This window comes from Phodopus roborovskii, unplaced genomic scaffold (genome assembly GCF_943737965.1).
Source record: "Phodopus roborovskii unplaced genomic scaffold, PHOROB, whole genome shotgun sequence".
In the NCBI taxonomy this organism is placed as follows: Eukaryota; Metazoa; Chordata; class Mammalia; order Rodentia; family Cricetidae; genus Phodopus; species Phodopus roborovskii.
In genome coordinates, this window is record NW_026125059.1 from 14,572,007 (window position 1) to 14,587,534 (window position 15,528).

Below are 15,528 nucleotides of genomic sequence, written 5' to 3' on the forward strand. Positions count from 1 at the left end.
GTGGCTTTCCAGAGAGTGTTTCTGGCAGAAGGAAGAGAAATTCCACTGAGTCTGAAGCCAAGTGAGCCACAGAGATGTGTGGGAGATGAGGACAGAGAGGTGGCAGAGTATGCAAAGTTAGAGCCTTGTAGACTCTGGACTCCAACTCTGAATGAGATGACAACCATGAAGGTTTGTGGCAGGGAAGTATTCTAGGTATATTTTGGGTGTAGAGGAGCTGAGTCACTGATGGACATGGACACACACACACACATACACACACACACACACACACACGAGAGAGAGAGAGAGACACACACATACACAGAGAGAGAAAGAGAGAGAGAGACAGAGAGAGAGCTGAGATGCATGGTGTCTGAATACCTAGAAAGAATGAGGCTCCCATTTACCAAGGCAGGGTGGCTGCATGCAGAACACGCTAACATTTTTGCACCTGGTACTCAGCGAGGTGACAGAATGGAAAGGATGGCCCAGGGATCCCCACCTTGCACAATTCCCTTCTGTCTGATTGTGTGTGGAACTAGGAAAAGACATCACCACTGTGATCAAGACATAAGGCAATATAAAGGATAAAGGAGGGCCGTCCCTTAGGAGATAACCCAGTGGGGAGTTAGAGCAAAGGATGAGAAGGGCTTGCCATTCCTGTGGTGGTTTTGAAGATGGAGAGCCAGAGGGCTATTTGCAGATGTTGAGCTGCCAGCAGACATGGCCCTCGTCCTACAGCCACAAGGAACTGAGTCCGCTGGCACCCAGAATGATCATGGAATCTGATTCTTCTCCAGAGCCAGCACTAACAGCTTCACCTGGCTAATCATTTTCAAGATAGAGAACCCAGCTGAGCTGCCCAGACTTCCAATCTAGACAGATTGCACACTGATAAAGATCTGTTGCCTTTGGCTATTTGGTTGGCTATGAAGAAACAGAACAAATATACACATCCATCCAGAATGAAGGGATTCTGTTGCCATTGCACAGATGAGGAAATAGATAGGTAAGATGGGAAGGCTTGCTCTAGGCCTTTTGGAAAGGGACCAAGTTATCTTTCTGAAGCCACCTCAGATAGGTCAAGAAGAGCAGCTAGAAAGGGCAGACACTTTGGCTGGTAGAGTGAGCTTGTCACTCAGATCAGATAGGGAGGGCAGCAGGGTGTTGCTATTGAGCTTGTCTGTCTATACTCAGGCTCTGGGTGTCTGAGCTGTGTGTGTGTGTGTGTGTGTGTGTGTGTGTGTGTGTGTGTGTGTGTGTGTGTGTGTGATTCCAGGGACTATGGAGTCTTACCAGTGTAAGCCTGCAGCCATGTCTCAGCATCTTCAGTCTGAAGGTGTCTGCCTCAGGATGAATCCATCCCCGTGGGTGACTCAGTTGATATGGTTGTGTCTGTAGGTATGAATGTTCTGAGGGTAACTGTCCCAGTTTTTGACACACAGGTTATGGCAGGAGGGGGGCTAAGTGTCTGAGGTGGTCTGAGATTATGTTCTCTGTGTGTGAGAGCTTTCCAGGGTGTGTGCAGATTTTAAGACTGTGTGCATGATAAGTTGTGTGACTGTCTGAACTTGTGTGGGGTTTGTGGCATCTGAGGGTCTCAGCTGTGTGGGAGGACATGTCCTGCCTGTTGCTCCTTGTGACCCTACAGGGCTCTATGTACCTTCTGAAGTTGCCGGTTGATTTAACTGCTGTCTTGTCTCTAGGAGTCTCTGTGTGCCCCCCCTCAGTGTGAGGGAGCCCGAGATCTCTCTTCTCGTGTGAATACATCTTTGTGGGTCCTTGTGTGCCTAAGGGTCTCCATGCGAGCTGGAGTCCTAGGGGGATCTAGCAGGTTTTTCGGATTTCTTAGACTGTGTCCCTCTGAACACATCTGGGTCTCTGGGTGAGGCCTGCTTGAAACGGGGTGACTGGCCACCTGCCTCTGGAGCGAGTCTGAGGACAGCCACGGGCCAGAGCGGCCACTGGGGGTTCAACCGCAGCAGCCAGGCGCAGACAGCCTTGTGGCGGGCTCGTGCACCTGCCGGGTTGGCAGCGGCGGCTCAGCCCGCACCCTCGCGGCTCCCACGCCCCGCCCGCGGCGCCCCCTCCCCCGGGCCGCGGCGATTGGTTGCGGCGCTCGGCTCCGGCCCGCCCCGCGCGGCTGGCAGGCTGGGGGCGCCGCGGGCCAGAGCGCGCTGCGCCGCTGCCACCGCCGCCACCATCACCGCCACCGCCGCGAGCACCGCGCGTCTCCAGCTCCACGCGCCGCCAGCGTCCGGCCCTCTGCGCCCCGCCGCCAGCCCCGCCGCCAGCCCAGCCGCCCGCCCGCGGAGCCCCGGGCCGCCGCCACCACGCCGCGCGCCGTACTCCGCGTCAAGAATGGGGCGGCCAAGCTGCCCAAGCCGCCCGCCGCCGCCGCGGCCGAGGCTCCTGGCGCGGGTGCGGGTATGGAACGATCGCAGAGCCGTCTTAGCCTGTCCGCCTCCTTCGAGGCGCTCGCCATCTACTTCCCGTGCATGAACTCCTTCGACGATGAGGATGCAGGTGAGTGCGCCTCGGTCCACCCACCCCGGGAGGTTGTCCCGGGATACAGGTGCCAGGGACCCTCCGGGACCTGGGGCGCCCGGGAGAGGCGGCCACTTTCTCCACTGCACTCCCGGTCCCGCCCGGATACATACCCAGGAGCCCCTTTCACTCCCTCGGGACCTCAGGGGTCTAGGATAAGCTCTGGTCCTGCCCCTCCGCCCCAGGGATCCCTCTATAATCTGCACTCACCCTTCTGGCGCAGGTGGGCCCTTGGGTCGCCTGGACTCAACTCCCCCACGACCACCGTCTTGCCACCACCTAAGTCTGGTTTCTATGAGCTCTAGTCAGATCTTAGGGTTTAGGCCGCCTCACCCTTGGGCTTCCGATGGGTCTTCTAGCCCTTGGAGGCTGTGTGCAGACCTTACCTCTCAGAGGTCTTTGTCTTAGCTGCATCCGGAGGCTTCCTGGCCAAGACCCCTGTTTAGAGGCCAAAGTCTTGAGTGCCCCTGTTTGTCTCTTGTTCCCTTCCCCCACAGGCTGAGGCTCCAGACTCTAATCAGATTGGGGCAGTCTGTGTCTGATGGCCTTTCCTCTTTCCTCCCCAGGGAGGTGTGAGGCAATTTAAGTGGTAACAACACCAGCACACCCTCGGGTGTGTGTCCCTAACTCAGGTGTTCTTGTCCCTTCCCTGGAGTGGCCTTTCTGGATGGGCTGAACCCAGGTGCCATCCTGCAACTCAGCCTTCTGCTTCTGGGCCTAAAAAAAAAAAAAAAAAAAAAAAAAAAAAACCAACAAAAACAAAACAAAATCCCTAAAGGTAGCCACAGTCCAGGGGTGGGGGAAGAAACCAGCTTTCAGACCCTGGGACCAGGCAGAGGGTACAGAGAGCTGTGAGTCTGGATTGGGGTAAAGAAGGGAACCCAACAACAGGTGGGGTACCTAGAAGATTTGGGACAGAGGTCCCCCAAAGGGTGCCAGGCTCTATTCCTCTATTCCTTAAGCCGTGACCTTGGACAAGTCATGCCATCCAGAGTCTCAGTTTCCTCGTCTGTAAAATGCAGATGATGATGCCTCAGATACAAGGCTCCCATGTGGTGGGAGGGTGGAGTGAAATGGTTTTGAACTGATAATTTGAGAGTATTTGAAGTCAATGAGGGGCGGGGAAGAGGAGTATGTATGTATGTAGGAACGAGTGGGTTCAATACTGATTAAAATACAAATTATCTCTCAAAAGGAAATATATATATATATATATATATATATATATATATATATATGTAAAACCCCCAAAATTTCCTGCACAGTTTAAGGGATTCAAGAGCTCGGGTTTCAACTCCCTGCTGGCTGGAGCTTTCTGAGCAGGGGATGTTATGAGATGGAGAGGTGGGTACTGGTTAAGAGATGAGAAAAAGGGGTGTTCCCCAGAGTGATTGGCCATAGTTGAGGCCAACACCTGATAGAATTTTCTACTGACCTGGAGGCAGGAGTTAAGGGTGAAGATGGTTGTTACATGTCCAGTCTATGTACACGCCATCTCCTATGTCAAATAAGTGAGACCCAGGAGCTGAGCTGATCTCCTCATAGCTGAGGAGTGTTGTATTTTCTAGGCAAGACCAGGTGAGATGGAATTGGGGGGAGGTCACTAATGTAGTTGCAGCTAACTCAAAGAGAGCAGACATCAGGCTAGCTGTAGAGGAGGTGAGGGGGAGCCTTGGGGTGTCTGTAGAGGGAGAGCCGGCTTCCAGGCCGGAACTGATGTCAGCAGACCACTTGGTTGTGTCTCGAGAGTCAAGCTGGGCAGGAGCACACGTGTGTAGAAGCATCAGAGACAGGCATGGTTTGGTTTTTCTCCAGAGTCATGCTGCATGTTGTGGGTCAGGCACCTTGGCTCTTATTGCAGGACTCACTCTAGGTTTCATTTGAGTCAAAGATAGCTTCATTGAGAATATTAATGGCCATCTCTAAACACCCCTCTAATCACCCTCTTGGCTTCTAAGTGAGTTTCTTGTGTTTCATTTGTAAGAGACCCTCTTCATCCCTCTGAGGCTACATGGGGGTGGGGGTCTGTGTCTGTGAGAATGTGTGTGAATGACTGAAGCCCTGGTGTGTGGTGTGGTGTGGTGTGTGCATGTGTGTGTGTGTGCATGCGTGTGTAACCCAAGGTCATCTGGTGTCTCATGCACAAAGCTGAGAGCAGAACCAGGTTTCTGGCTCTCTCTAGAACACCAGTAGCCTCTCTTTCTGGAGGAAACCAGATCTCAGTGCAGAAAATGGTTCCCAGGTGAGGAGGCCTTGGGGAGTAGTTGGCAGCCCAGGGCTCTGTTTGGGCATCTCGGGCTCATTGATTGCTCATCCCTAAGGCTGTCTCAAGCTTGGGAGGGAGGAAGAGAAAGTCTACTTTCATATCTAGAAGAATAACGAGGGCTGGTAAGAGTTGGAAGTAAGAACCATTGTCCTGATGCTTAATTTCTCTTGATTGTCTCATCCATTCATTTTCTCCTAAAAGAAGAAAATTGGGTTTATTTCCTTTAAAACAGCACTGAGCTGAACTAATTTTTAAAGGCAGTTGGAATAGGTTCTGGGGTCCTGGACAGGGGATTGGCTTAGCCAGAGGAGGCCATCACAGACTTGGTTCCTCCTGACTTCCTCCCCTCTCCCACTGGCCCCTTTTACTGCCTGTCTGTCTTTGGTGGCTCCATTTTTGAAGCCTCCCCTTTGTTGCAGTTTCTAACCCATGTCACTACTTATTTCCCCATCCATTAGATTAGGCCAGAGCCATCTTCAAGTCTTTCCTGCTGTCTCCAGCTAGCTTCCTGAGTCATAGGCTGAGGAGGAGACTTCCTTTGGCTTTAAATGGGGCAGAGCACATCCCTGCATTGGACTTAGGAGTGTTGGGCAGTGGGTTAGGAAGGAGCTGCCTTCTCTTCCTGTGTCTCTCTAACACCCTTGAGCCCAAGAAAAGGATCGCTAAAAGTTGCTACGTTGCCCATCAAGAGGCATCTCCCCTCATATGTTCTGATGCATCTCTTACAATGCTGCTGCCTTGCCTTGTTCCCAAGGACGTTGGGGCTTTAGAGAGGCAGCACTCAGGGACACTTGTATATTTGTGCCCATGTCTTTGTTGTTCAGCCTTACTGGTCATGGGCTGGCAACTAGGGCGGGGAGGAGCCAGACATGTGACCCTGTTCTCCTCAGCTACGTGAGGAAGAAAATAATAGTACTCCTAGTAGACTTAGTTGTGTCAGTGTTTTAAAAATTATTACCATATGCTACATGACTTTCCAGGCATTTAAGGTGCATTATCTTAACCTTTCCTCATAACATCCCCTTAAAATTAATATCCTACCTAACATCCCCATTTTCAGATAAGAAAACTGAGGTCTAGGCAGAGGAATTCATTCAAGGTCATTTAGCCAGGAAGTGTGGGGTTAGGGCTTAAGTCTGGGAAAACTGATTTAAGCACACTTGCTTTTAGGATTGCTACTTACTATGCAATGGTACCTGGCATGAAGTGTGTCTCAAAACATGTTAGTTCTGGTCTGTCTCATTAGCAAGTGAGAGTTGTCTCTGAACATGGCCATAAAGACTCCTGTGTGCTTGGGCAAAGACAATCTCAAATCTCAAAATGTTAGCTGTCATCCTTTTAATGGACTGATTTTTATCATAGTTTGCAGACATAGAGCTGGGAACCACCTTCTTTGAAGTGCCTAAAAGGTGGGTATTTCAGGGGGTTTGTAAGCCAAATGAAGGTGGGAAGCATTCCGGCTTACCATTTCCCTCCTATTTCTAATGAGTTTATTTGTAGCACACCCACAGGCCTGTTCCTTGGGGTATATAGTTGGGGAGCTGGGATGTATCCCCTTCCTAGTAGATACCAAAAGAAGTTGTTACATCAGGGTCTGGACCTGAGGCTAGTGTTCCTGAGCCTGACCAAGTGATTTGGCGTCTAGTTCTCCCCCGCCCGCCCAGGAGAAGGGCGGAGATGCTGGAGGAGCCAGCTCTGATTTGCCCATAGGATGGATGCTTCGATCCAGCTCAGAGAGGAAGTTACCATGGCAACACCAGCCGGCTACCAGTCCCTCTCCTAGCAGTTAAGGCCACATCTCTGGGCTGGAAAGCCCTTCATGGCACCTCCCTCTTCCGCTCAGACCAAATCTTTTTGAGGGGAGCATGGTGGGTGGGATCCACAAACTAGTACCACAGCCCTCATCTCCTCCCCCGGTTTTGAACGGAGGGAAATGGAGGTGGTTGCTTGAGTTACTCTGAGGTTGTGAAGCTACCCATTTCCTGCCAGACAGATCTTGGCAGGGGGAATCAGGCTTCCAGTTCCTGCCAGCACCCCCAGGCACCTGGAATGACCACACTGAAATCTCACCCTCCCTCCCAAATTTGCAGGATTTGGCGGAGTTTTCTTTCCCAGGCCAAGTGCTAACTTTTGTCCTTGAAATTTGACCTGAGCTTCATCTGGGAAACAAAATGTCCTGCTGCCCCGGTCCTTCCCCTAGAAATGGTGGGAACAGAGTGAGTCCCTCAGCTCTGGGAGGAGGGGGAGGGGGGACTGGCCTGTGTACATGATTCAGGGAGGCTTCAGTATATCATATCTTCATGGGAGGGGTGAAGGGGTGCCCTAAAGCATGAATCTAGGCTCTGGACCCTCATCTCCCTCTCTCACCCCAGCAGAGGCCACATTCTGTAACCCTTTCCTTTTCTGTCATCTGTTACCCACACCTCCAGTTTACCACCTGGAGCTGTAATCTCCTTGTTTTTTTTTTTTTTTTAAAGAAAAGTAGCCCTAGCTGGCCATGCATTCACTGTGTGGCCCAGGCTTTCCTCAAACATGTGATCCTCCTGCCTCAGCTTCTTGAGCGTTTGGATTACAGCTCTGCCCCACCATAGCCGGCTTCACAATCTCCCACAAATTTGGGAGCTGGACAGAATTCTTCTAGATTTGGAAAGCTGAAGCCTCCATAGTTCAAGTTGAGCAGTAAGGTGAGGGTGTAGTCAAGGCACTTGAGTCAAATTAGCCTGAAGAAATCATCTCAGAAAAGCCAGGTACAAGGCACACATATGCACACGTGTGTGCGTACACACACCCTTGTGCATGCCTTAGGACTGCTGCTAGGGCTTTCTCTGACCCCCAGAGCTCTTTTCTTCAGTCCCCTCATTGGGTGTGTGCCTACCCCCTCGTCCGGCGTTCTTTGGTTTGCAGCCCCCCCTCTCCTGCTCTGCTATGTGGGGAAGGGGAAGGAAAGATCCATCTACCTTGCAGCCCCCACCCCTACCAGTTGCCCGTCTCTGTCTCCAGCCTTTCCTCTACCCAGCAAACATCGCCAGTATGCCCTTTAAAAATTGCCAGGAAAGAACCCTTCCATTCTCAAGGTCTGCACCATTCACTGTCCTTTTGTGAAAAGATCATAGAGCTTGGATTTAACTCCATGGCCCATGGCCTCAAGCGAATCCCTTCATCTTCCTGAGTTCAGGGTTGGGGGAGGGATAATGATCTATCTTGGCCAGAGATGTTCTTTACGTCCCTGATCTTTTAGGAAATTAAAAAAAAAAAAAAAAAAAAGGAAGGAAGGGAGAGAGAGAGAGAGAGAGAGAGAGAGAGATATGACTGAAAGTCTTCCTTGGTAGTGTCCCCTGCCTTCTACAATCTCAGCAACCTCATAGATCTTGTATCAACTGAGGTGCTGGCTGCTGCCACATACACACCCATTTTACAGATGCTGAACCCTAGTCAGCTGGAGCCATCCATGGGTGGTGATCTCAGTCCAACCATGCTTGCCTGGAGGCTACCTTCCATCTCCTGAGATGAATTCCCATGTGGGAAGAGGCTGTCATAATGGCAAATGACAAAGGCCAGGGTATAGGGGCCTGTTGGCTTACATAAGCACTCCAGGGACCAGCAGCCTGCTACACACCACCATTCCTGGATGGTCTCACCAGCTGGCCAGCGGCAGTGGCTGCATGGCCTCCTTGAAGAATCCAGTTGTCTGCCCTGGCCCTGAGGGCCCAGCCATCACCTGCCTCTGCAGAACGATGTAGGCCAGGACTAGATTATATTTAACGCTGTGCTATTTCTACTTGACAGCTCTGGAGCACCACTCCCCTCCTCCTTCCTCCCCCCTCCCCTTCTGATTCACTTGGAAACTGATGTCAGCGCCTTATTCTTAGCCCCCGTAATTGTAACTGCATCGAGCAGTGCGCACTTCATTAACAGTTTCTGTGGTGGGGGAGTGAGAGAGCTGGGTGGCCAGGCAGGGACACAGGCATAGGTGGGGACAGGGTAGGCACTGCTGGGACCCTGGCTAGCTGCCTGCTTTGGATGGACCAAACTGGGTGGGTTCCAGGTCCGGCTTTCTAAGATAAGCTGTCCTGGAAGGACCATTGGAAAGTAGTGGATGGTCCCTTCTCCTCATTAGGCAAAGAAGTGAGGCTCAGGCTGGCAGAATGGCTTGCCAAGGTCACACGTTAACAATGGGCTAGAGTTTGGCTGTTGAGCTGTTCCAGCATTTATTCACTAAGTTATTCAGTGCCAAACTACATTTTAGGTGCTAGAGACGTACCGGGAAGCGAGTCAGACATGGAGCTATGTCCTGGCCTGGGGCATTTAGACAATAACTATGTAATCAATTAAAAATCCATATTTTCAGACTGTGTTATATGACAAGAGAGGAGATAGCAAGCATCAGGCAGTGACAGCGGAGTTGACGCCTAAATGACAAAGAACCCAGCTTTTCCAGGAAGGTGTCCCAGGACAAAGGCCCTGAGGTCAGGGTGACTCAGGGAACAGAAACCTAGGTGGGATCTGGCTAGCAGTCGGGGACCATCATAGCCTGGTAGGGAGTGATCAGGAGTATCTGGTGGTCTGGAGTGGGGAACTGAGGTCCAGAGTGGGGAATGAAATGGCCCCTGTGTGAGCAGGGACTGATGGTGGGGCCAGGAACTCCTCAGACCCATCTTTGGGTGTAGATGGCTATGCCTTTGAGTGCACGGCGTGGCTTCCTTGGTGCTGAAGGTGAAGGTGGGAGGCACTGTGGAATCAGGCAGGCCTCTTCCTGCTCACCCTGCTTGCCCGCCTCCTCTTCCTCACTGGACCCAGCTCTGTGGCTTCTCAGGCTGACAGGACTGAGAGGGACCCAGGGGGCTTCCAGGGTAAGGAAGAGAGAGTGAGGCTTGGGGTCTGCAGACCGTGGCTTCTGTCCTACTTCTTTTAATTCTCGCTGACCTTGGGGGAGCCTGGGTCGAGTTTCTTCTGCACCGAATTTCCTCCTCTGTAAGATGAGCCACGGTCATAGATGACACCTTAAATATTGCTGCAAGGGATGAATTACATATTGCACATCTCCAGAGCTGGACATGTATGGTTGTGGCCACGGCAATTGTGTGTCCCATACCCAGTTCACAGAAGGTTTTAGCCAGTGGTGACTACTATGGCTGTTCCATCAGTTTGAGCAATGCTCCCCAGGATTACCTAGGTCTGTTCACAGGCAGTCTGTAGACACTGCCCTGATCCAGGGTTTCTTGTTTAATCTGGAACAGTCCTTGAGAGGCTTGCTCCCCACTTCCCTCTCTCTCCCTTCCCCCTTCTCTGCCTGCCTCTCTCTCTCTTTCTCTGTGGTGTGTGTGTGTGTGTATGTGTGTGTGTAATGTACATGAATGTAAAGGTCAACCTTAGGGACATTCCTCAGGCTCTATCTATCTATCTATCTATCTATCTATCTATCTATCTATCTATATTGTTTTTTTTTTTTTTTGAGTCAGGGTCTCTCAGTGGCTTGGAACTCACCAAGTATGCTAGGTTGGCCAGCCATTGGAGCCCAGGAACCTCAGCCCTGGGATTACAAATGTGTCTACCATGTGTGGCTTTTTTATGTAGGTTCTGGGGATCAGACAGGTTCTTATGCACCTGTGGTAAGGGCTTTACCGACAGAGCCATCTCCCCAGCTCAAATGAAAGGCCTTTGAAGGCACCTCCCATGTCTTAGGCTTTAGTGATGGCTGTTATCTGCAGGCCCTCTTGCTCCTTCGTGGTCTCTGATTCAGAAGCACCTCAGCTGTGTGAGACATACAGTCAGCTTCCTGTGTCCTCTGGGAAGCCATGTGAACAAGTGATGAACGCAGCAATGTAGCTTAGAAGATGTCACAAGCCGAGGACTGGACACAGGCAGCTCTGACACCTCAAAGGGCTAGGTGGAACAGGGCACTGCCCTGCCCCGCACTGATGAACAGTAGGCAGAGCCATGTGTGTATGCATGGTTCATTCGAGGACAACCTCGACTGGGAAGAAGTAAGTCAAAGTGATCATAGATGTAGACGCGTACTGCTGAGAAGTGCTGCCAAGGGGCTGGCTGAGTCAGTTTATTGAGATGCTTCTGAGACAGGTTGGCCAGTTTCTAGGGGAGGATTAGCAGGAGGTGGACCCTGTGAAGTAATAAACTTCTTATCTGACCCAAATAAAACTCAAAAATGGAAGACAGGGCACCTAGAGCTAGTTTGCTGGTGAGGTGTGACCTAAGCTGATAGATTGCACTCTTGGAGGGGTGGCTTGGGGTAGCAGTGACCTGGGTCTACATCGCTGCACCATGCCAGCTGTGAGTCTATTATAGGTGACTGGTGTGGGCTTCAGCCTTGTGTGTTACAAAATACTGCACAAAACTGAGATCCTGTGAGGATTTGAGGTTGTTTGTACCACATGTGGAGAAACAGGAGCTGCTGCCTTACCGGTCACTGTAGACTTCCTGGAATGAGGCCACATGCATGCATGGCTGGTTGAAAGGTGTGAGGGTGGAGGCGTGCCCTAGGCTGGGGTGGCAGTGCCTGGGCCTGCCTGGATGATGGTTCACTGTGTGTCCGTGGAGCCCGAGAGGCTGTCTGAGGGTCAGAGGGGAGGAGTCTGCACAGCCGTGACTCTTGGTGTCTCCTCTGGTCACGTCTGATTGTATGTGTATATGTTCATGTGGGAGCATGCATATGTATACATGTATGCACATGTGTTCTGGAAACCAGAGGGCAACCTCAAGTGTTGCTCTTCAGAAACCATCCATTGCATTATTTTGTTTTTAAGTCAGAGTCTCTCATTGGCCAGGAGCTTTCTAGTTAGTCTGGACTGGCTGGGCAGTGAGCCTCAGGGATCCACCTGTCTCTGCCTCCATGTACTAGGGAGGTACAAGGGATTACAGGGGTGCGCATCACACCCATGATTTTTATGGGTGTTTTGGGGGTTAGACTCGGTTCTTTGCAATCAGTTTACTGAGCCCTCTCCCCACGTGCCCTCGGTGTTGTTCTTTTGCTGCAGCTTATGCCTAAGAAACACAAACACGAGACTCAGCGCCCACGTGGAGTTTATTGAGAGAAGGGAGAAAGAGGGGGTAGCTGGTGGCCAACCGAAAGCAGGAGAGAGAGAGAGAGAGAGAGAGAGAGAGAGAGAGAGAGAGAGAGAGAGAGAGAGAGAGAGAGAACGGGGGGCAGGGAGAGAGCAAGAGAGAGCAAGAGAGAGACCAGAGAGAGAGGGGGGCGCGCTTGGCTCACTTGCTTTAAAAAGGGGGGCTTGCGCATGCGTAACTGAGTCCTCTGGCAGCCAGGTAAAGCTTGAGCCACCAGGTAAGGCTGAGGTAGCGATGACATGGCCATGAGCGCCCCGCCCATCGTCGGGGGCGGGGATCAGCTGGCTGCTAGTTCCTAATACCCGGGACTCAGTACCCATTTCTTCCAAACAAAAGTCTGTTGGGCTTCATTTCCACATGGGCAGAATCTCCTAGAGACAAAAGGCCTCACACCCCACTTGTTTCCCATCCCAAGGTCCTTCATTCAGAGTTCTTCTTTAGCTGATCTTTGGTGGATGGGTCATTGAATAATTTTAAAAAAAATAAGCACTCGGGAGGCAGAGGCAGGCAGATCTCTAAGTCCCAGGACAGCCTGGTCTATGGAGTAAGTTCCAAGACAGCCAGGACTACAAGGAGAGACCTATCTCAAAGTCCAAAAACAAACAAACAAATAAAAATTTTAATTAGGATGTTGGACATTTGTGTATGAAGATTCTAAAATTAAATGTATTAAAGATGTCCAGTGAGAAGTATCCTGAGCACAGCATCCTTGGATCTTCCTGACTCCAGATGTGTGCATTGGTACCAGATTGCACAACCAGTTCTCAGATGTGCACATTGGGACCAGATTGCACAACCAGATCTCAGATGTGCACATTGGGACCAGATTGCACAACCAGATCTCAGATGTGCGCATTGCACTGGTACCGGACTGCACAACCACATCTGTTACAGTTGTGGATGAAAGCACCTGTGTTGGAACTAGCTGAATAGCACAGAAGGCCACCAGAGAAGCTGTCCATCTTCCCTCCCACAGCTACCATGACAGTCTTATTTTTTCTTTTTTTATGAGACAGGTTTCCCTGGTTGTTCTGGAACTCTCTCTGTATTCCGGGCAGGCCTCAAACTCAGAGATCTGCCTGTCTCTGCCTCTCAAAGCATGCCCTCCCCATGTCTGGCTCACTGTAGCAATCTTTAAGGCTTCTAGTGTATCCTTACTTTCCTGTTATCACATTGAATAGAGTGCCTACGGAGCCAGGCACTGTGAAGGCTGCACAGGAGCCAGATAGTCCTGGGTACCTAAAAGAACAGAGGGGAGAGTCAGACTTCACAGTCAGAAGGTTTGGGTTTGAGTCCTGGCCCTGACATGTATTCCTGAGTGACTGTGGTGGAGTAACCACTCTTAGCCATCTGTAAAATGGGTTTGTTTATCAGAGCTCCTTCCAGTGCAAAGGTGCCATGAGAATTAAATGAGCCAGTATTGGTCAAGTGCTTTATAGACAGCCTGGTGCACACTAAAAGTAAAGTGTGCTAGTGCTTCGTATTCTAGGCTTTTTAAACCCTGAGATTGACCCTGGCTATCTTGGATGAGGACCAGAGAGACATCTTCATTTGTCCGAAGCCTTACAGCAGGTAGCTAAGAAAGCCAGAAATGGTGCCAGTTTTCCTATACTCACGACTCAGCCTTCCCTCACCCCAGCTGTGCCATGTGCTATGATGGATGGACCCTGCTGGCACCTGAGGCTTCAGTTCTGCACCATGCATTTCCAGCACTCAGTGTCCCTGGAAAATGCCACTTGCAGTCACCCTGGGACCGGGTGGGAGGATGTGTCACTGACTGAGACCTGCCGTGGAAATTAATTAGTGCCTCAGAACAGGTCTTGAGAAACATCTTTCATACGCCTGGGCACCGTGCTGAACCAGGAGTCTGTGGGGCCCACCCAGCCTGGGCTAGGCCACCCTTAAGCTGCCTGGTGGGTATCATCAGTTCTGGAGAGGAGGGACCCTCAAACTTGGCAATGAACTGGGTGTCTCTTGCAAGAGACGACTTAGCACATAGATGAAACTTAGGACCCTTGAGGTTGTTTCAAGTGGAAAGCAATGTGGAGGCCATGCAAAACTCTCCCTCTTGCTTCACCACTTAGCCCGAGCTTTGGGTTTGGCTGATGATGGATAGTACAACAGAGATGCCTATGGGGTAGTCAAGGAACACAGGGGCCACCATGGGTGTTCAACTGCTTGTACCAAGAGTGGTAGTATCCTAAACCAGCTTTCTGATCTCCTATGTCAATAGCCCTCCAGCTGAGGAGCAGACATACTTCTAGGGCCAGGCAGCTCCCATCAGCTAACGGCGGGACTATAAAGTTAGGACAGCCACTTGGGGAATGAGGGTGAGGGTGATGCTTGGTTAAAGGGTATGTCCAGATCACTGATAGGGCCCAGACATCCGCTGTCAGGGAACCTCTGACTAGAGTAGGGGAAGTAGATGAGCCCAGCTCTGTATTGGACCATGCCTAGGCAATGGCATGTCACCTGTCTATAGTTCTGTGAAGTGGGTCTGATTATCTCAAGAGGCCTATTTATGAAATGTGTCTCTGGTTCGAATACTGTCTTGGCTAGGGTCATTCACCCCATGAGAGCTGGGACCTAAGCCTGAACCCAGCCCAGTGGTCTCTTCTGCATTCTGTACTACATTTCTCGTTCTTCCAGAACATATGTATGCATTGGATGCTTCTTAAGGCTTCTCCCCCAGTGCCGTCGTGAAGGACATCTGCCTTGACTTCTACTTTGCATGGAGGCACAGAGTCCTCCATGCCGAGAAAGAATGTTTTCAATCTACTCGAACTCATGGAATCCCATGGAACTTTGGCCTGAATTGGAGAAGTAGGCAGGCTGCCTGAGGGTATGTGACAGCTTACAGGGAAGCTGATCTGTCATAGGGTGACCTGGATTTGGGATCTCATTTCTGCCGGTTTGCTGGTTGGATGACCCCGGTCATGTCATTCTCCTCCTGAACCTCGGTTTCCTCATTGGCTGAACAAGTGTGTGGCTACAAAGCAGCAGCTAACCTGGGAGTTCAAGATGCTGCTTGAACCCAGGACTTGGCAGGGCTCAATGGTGGAGAAGCTGAGAGTCAACGATGTCCCCTGTGCTTGTGGAAGAAGCAGTGTGTGTATCTCAGGACCGCAGGGTCCTCTTCGGAAGGGACACAACAGCTCTCGCCCTGCTGTCCAGGTTTAGGTTTCCTCCGATGTAGACTCTGAGGTGAGGATTCAAGCTTAAACAGCAGAGGAGCCTCATGGAGCTGCTGGGTTTTTCTGAGTTGGAAATCACATAGCGACTGCATATTATTCACAGAGTTTACAAAAGTGGTCTGTGATGCCCAGGAGGGAAGTGGGAGAGTGAGGCAAGGAAGAAATCGGGGCACAGCAAACCTTTAGGCTGGTGACCTCTGAGTAGAGGTTAGCCTTGCTGGAGACATTGGGGAGATGCTCTCATACAGGGCCATTCTGTGGGAGGCCTGACAGCAGATAATTTGACCTTTTCAGGTCCTGGATATCCGTTGCAGCTTTTCAACCACACTAACTGTATGTATGTAAACGAACAGACATTGGGTCCTAATAAAACTTTATTGACAGATGAACTTAGTCGAAGGGCTATAGCTTGAGAACCTCTAGAGCAGAAGGCACACTTGAATTGTCTACCCAGATCAA

The 15,528-nt window shown here is 51.0% G+C and overlaps 1 protein-coding gene across 2 annotated transcripts in view; it reads left to right on the forward strand.

The window, feature by feature from the left end:
* The first annotated feature begins 2,250 nt into the window (after nucleotides 1–2,250).
* The window catches only part of Rims4 (regulating synaptic membrane exocytosis 4), a 56,051-nt gene continuing 42,773 nt past the window's right edge, over nucleotides 2,251–15,528 (forward strand). Inside the window, exon 1 of one of the 2 annotated variants that reach the window (XM_051186690.1) lies at nucleotides 2,251–2,508. In XM_051186690.1, coding sequence (XP_051042647.1) covers nucleotides 2,412–2,508 — 97 coding nt within the window. In that variant the 5' untranslated portion in view covers nucleotides 2,251–2,411. The remainder of the gene's footprint in view (nucleotides 2,509–15,528) is intronic. The other variant, XM_051186682.1, reaches the window with a different exon arrangement.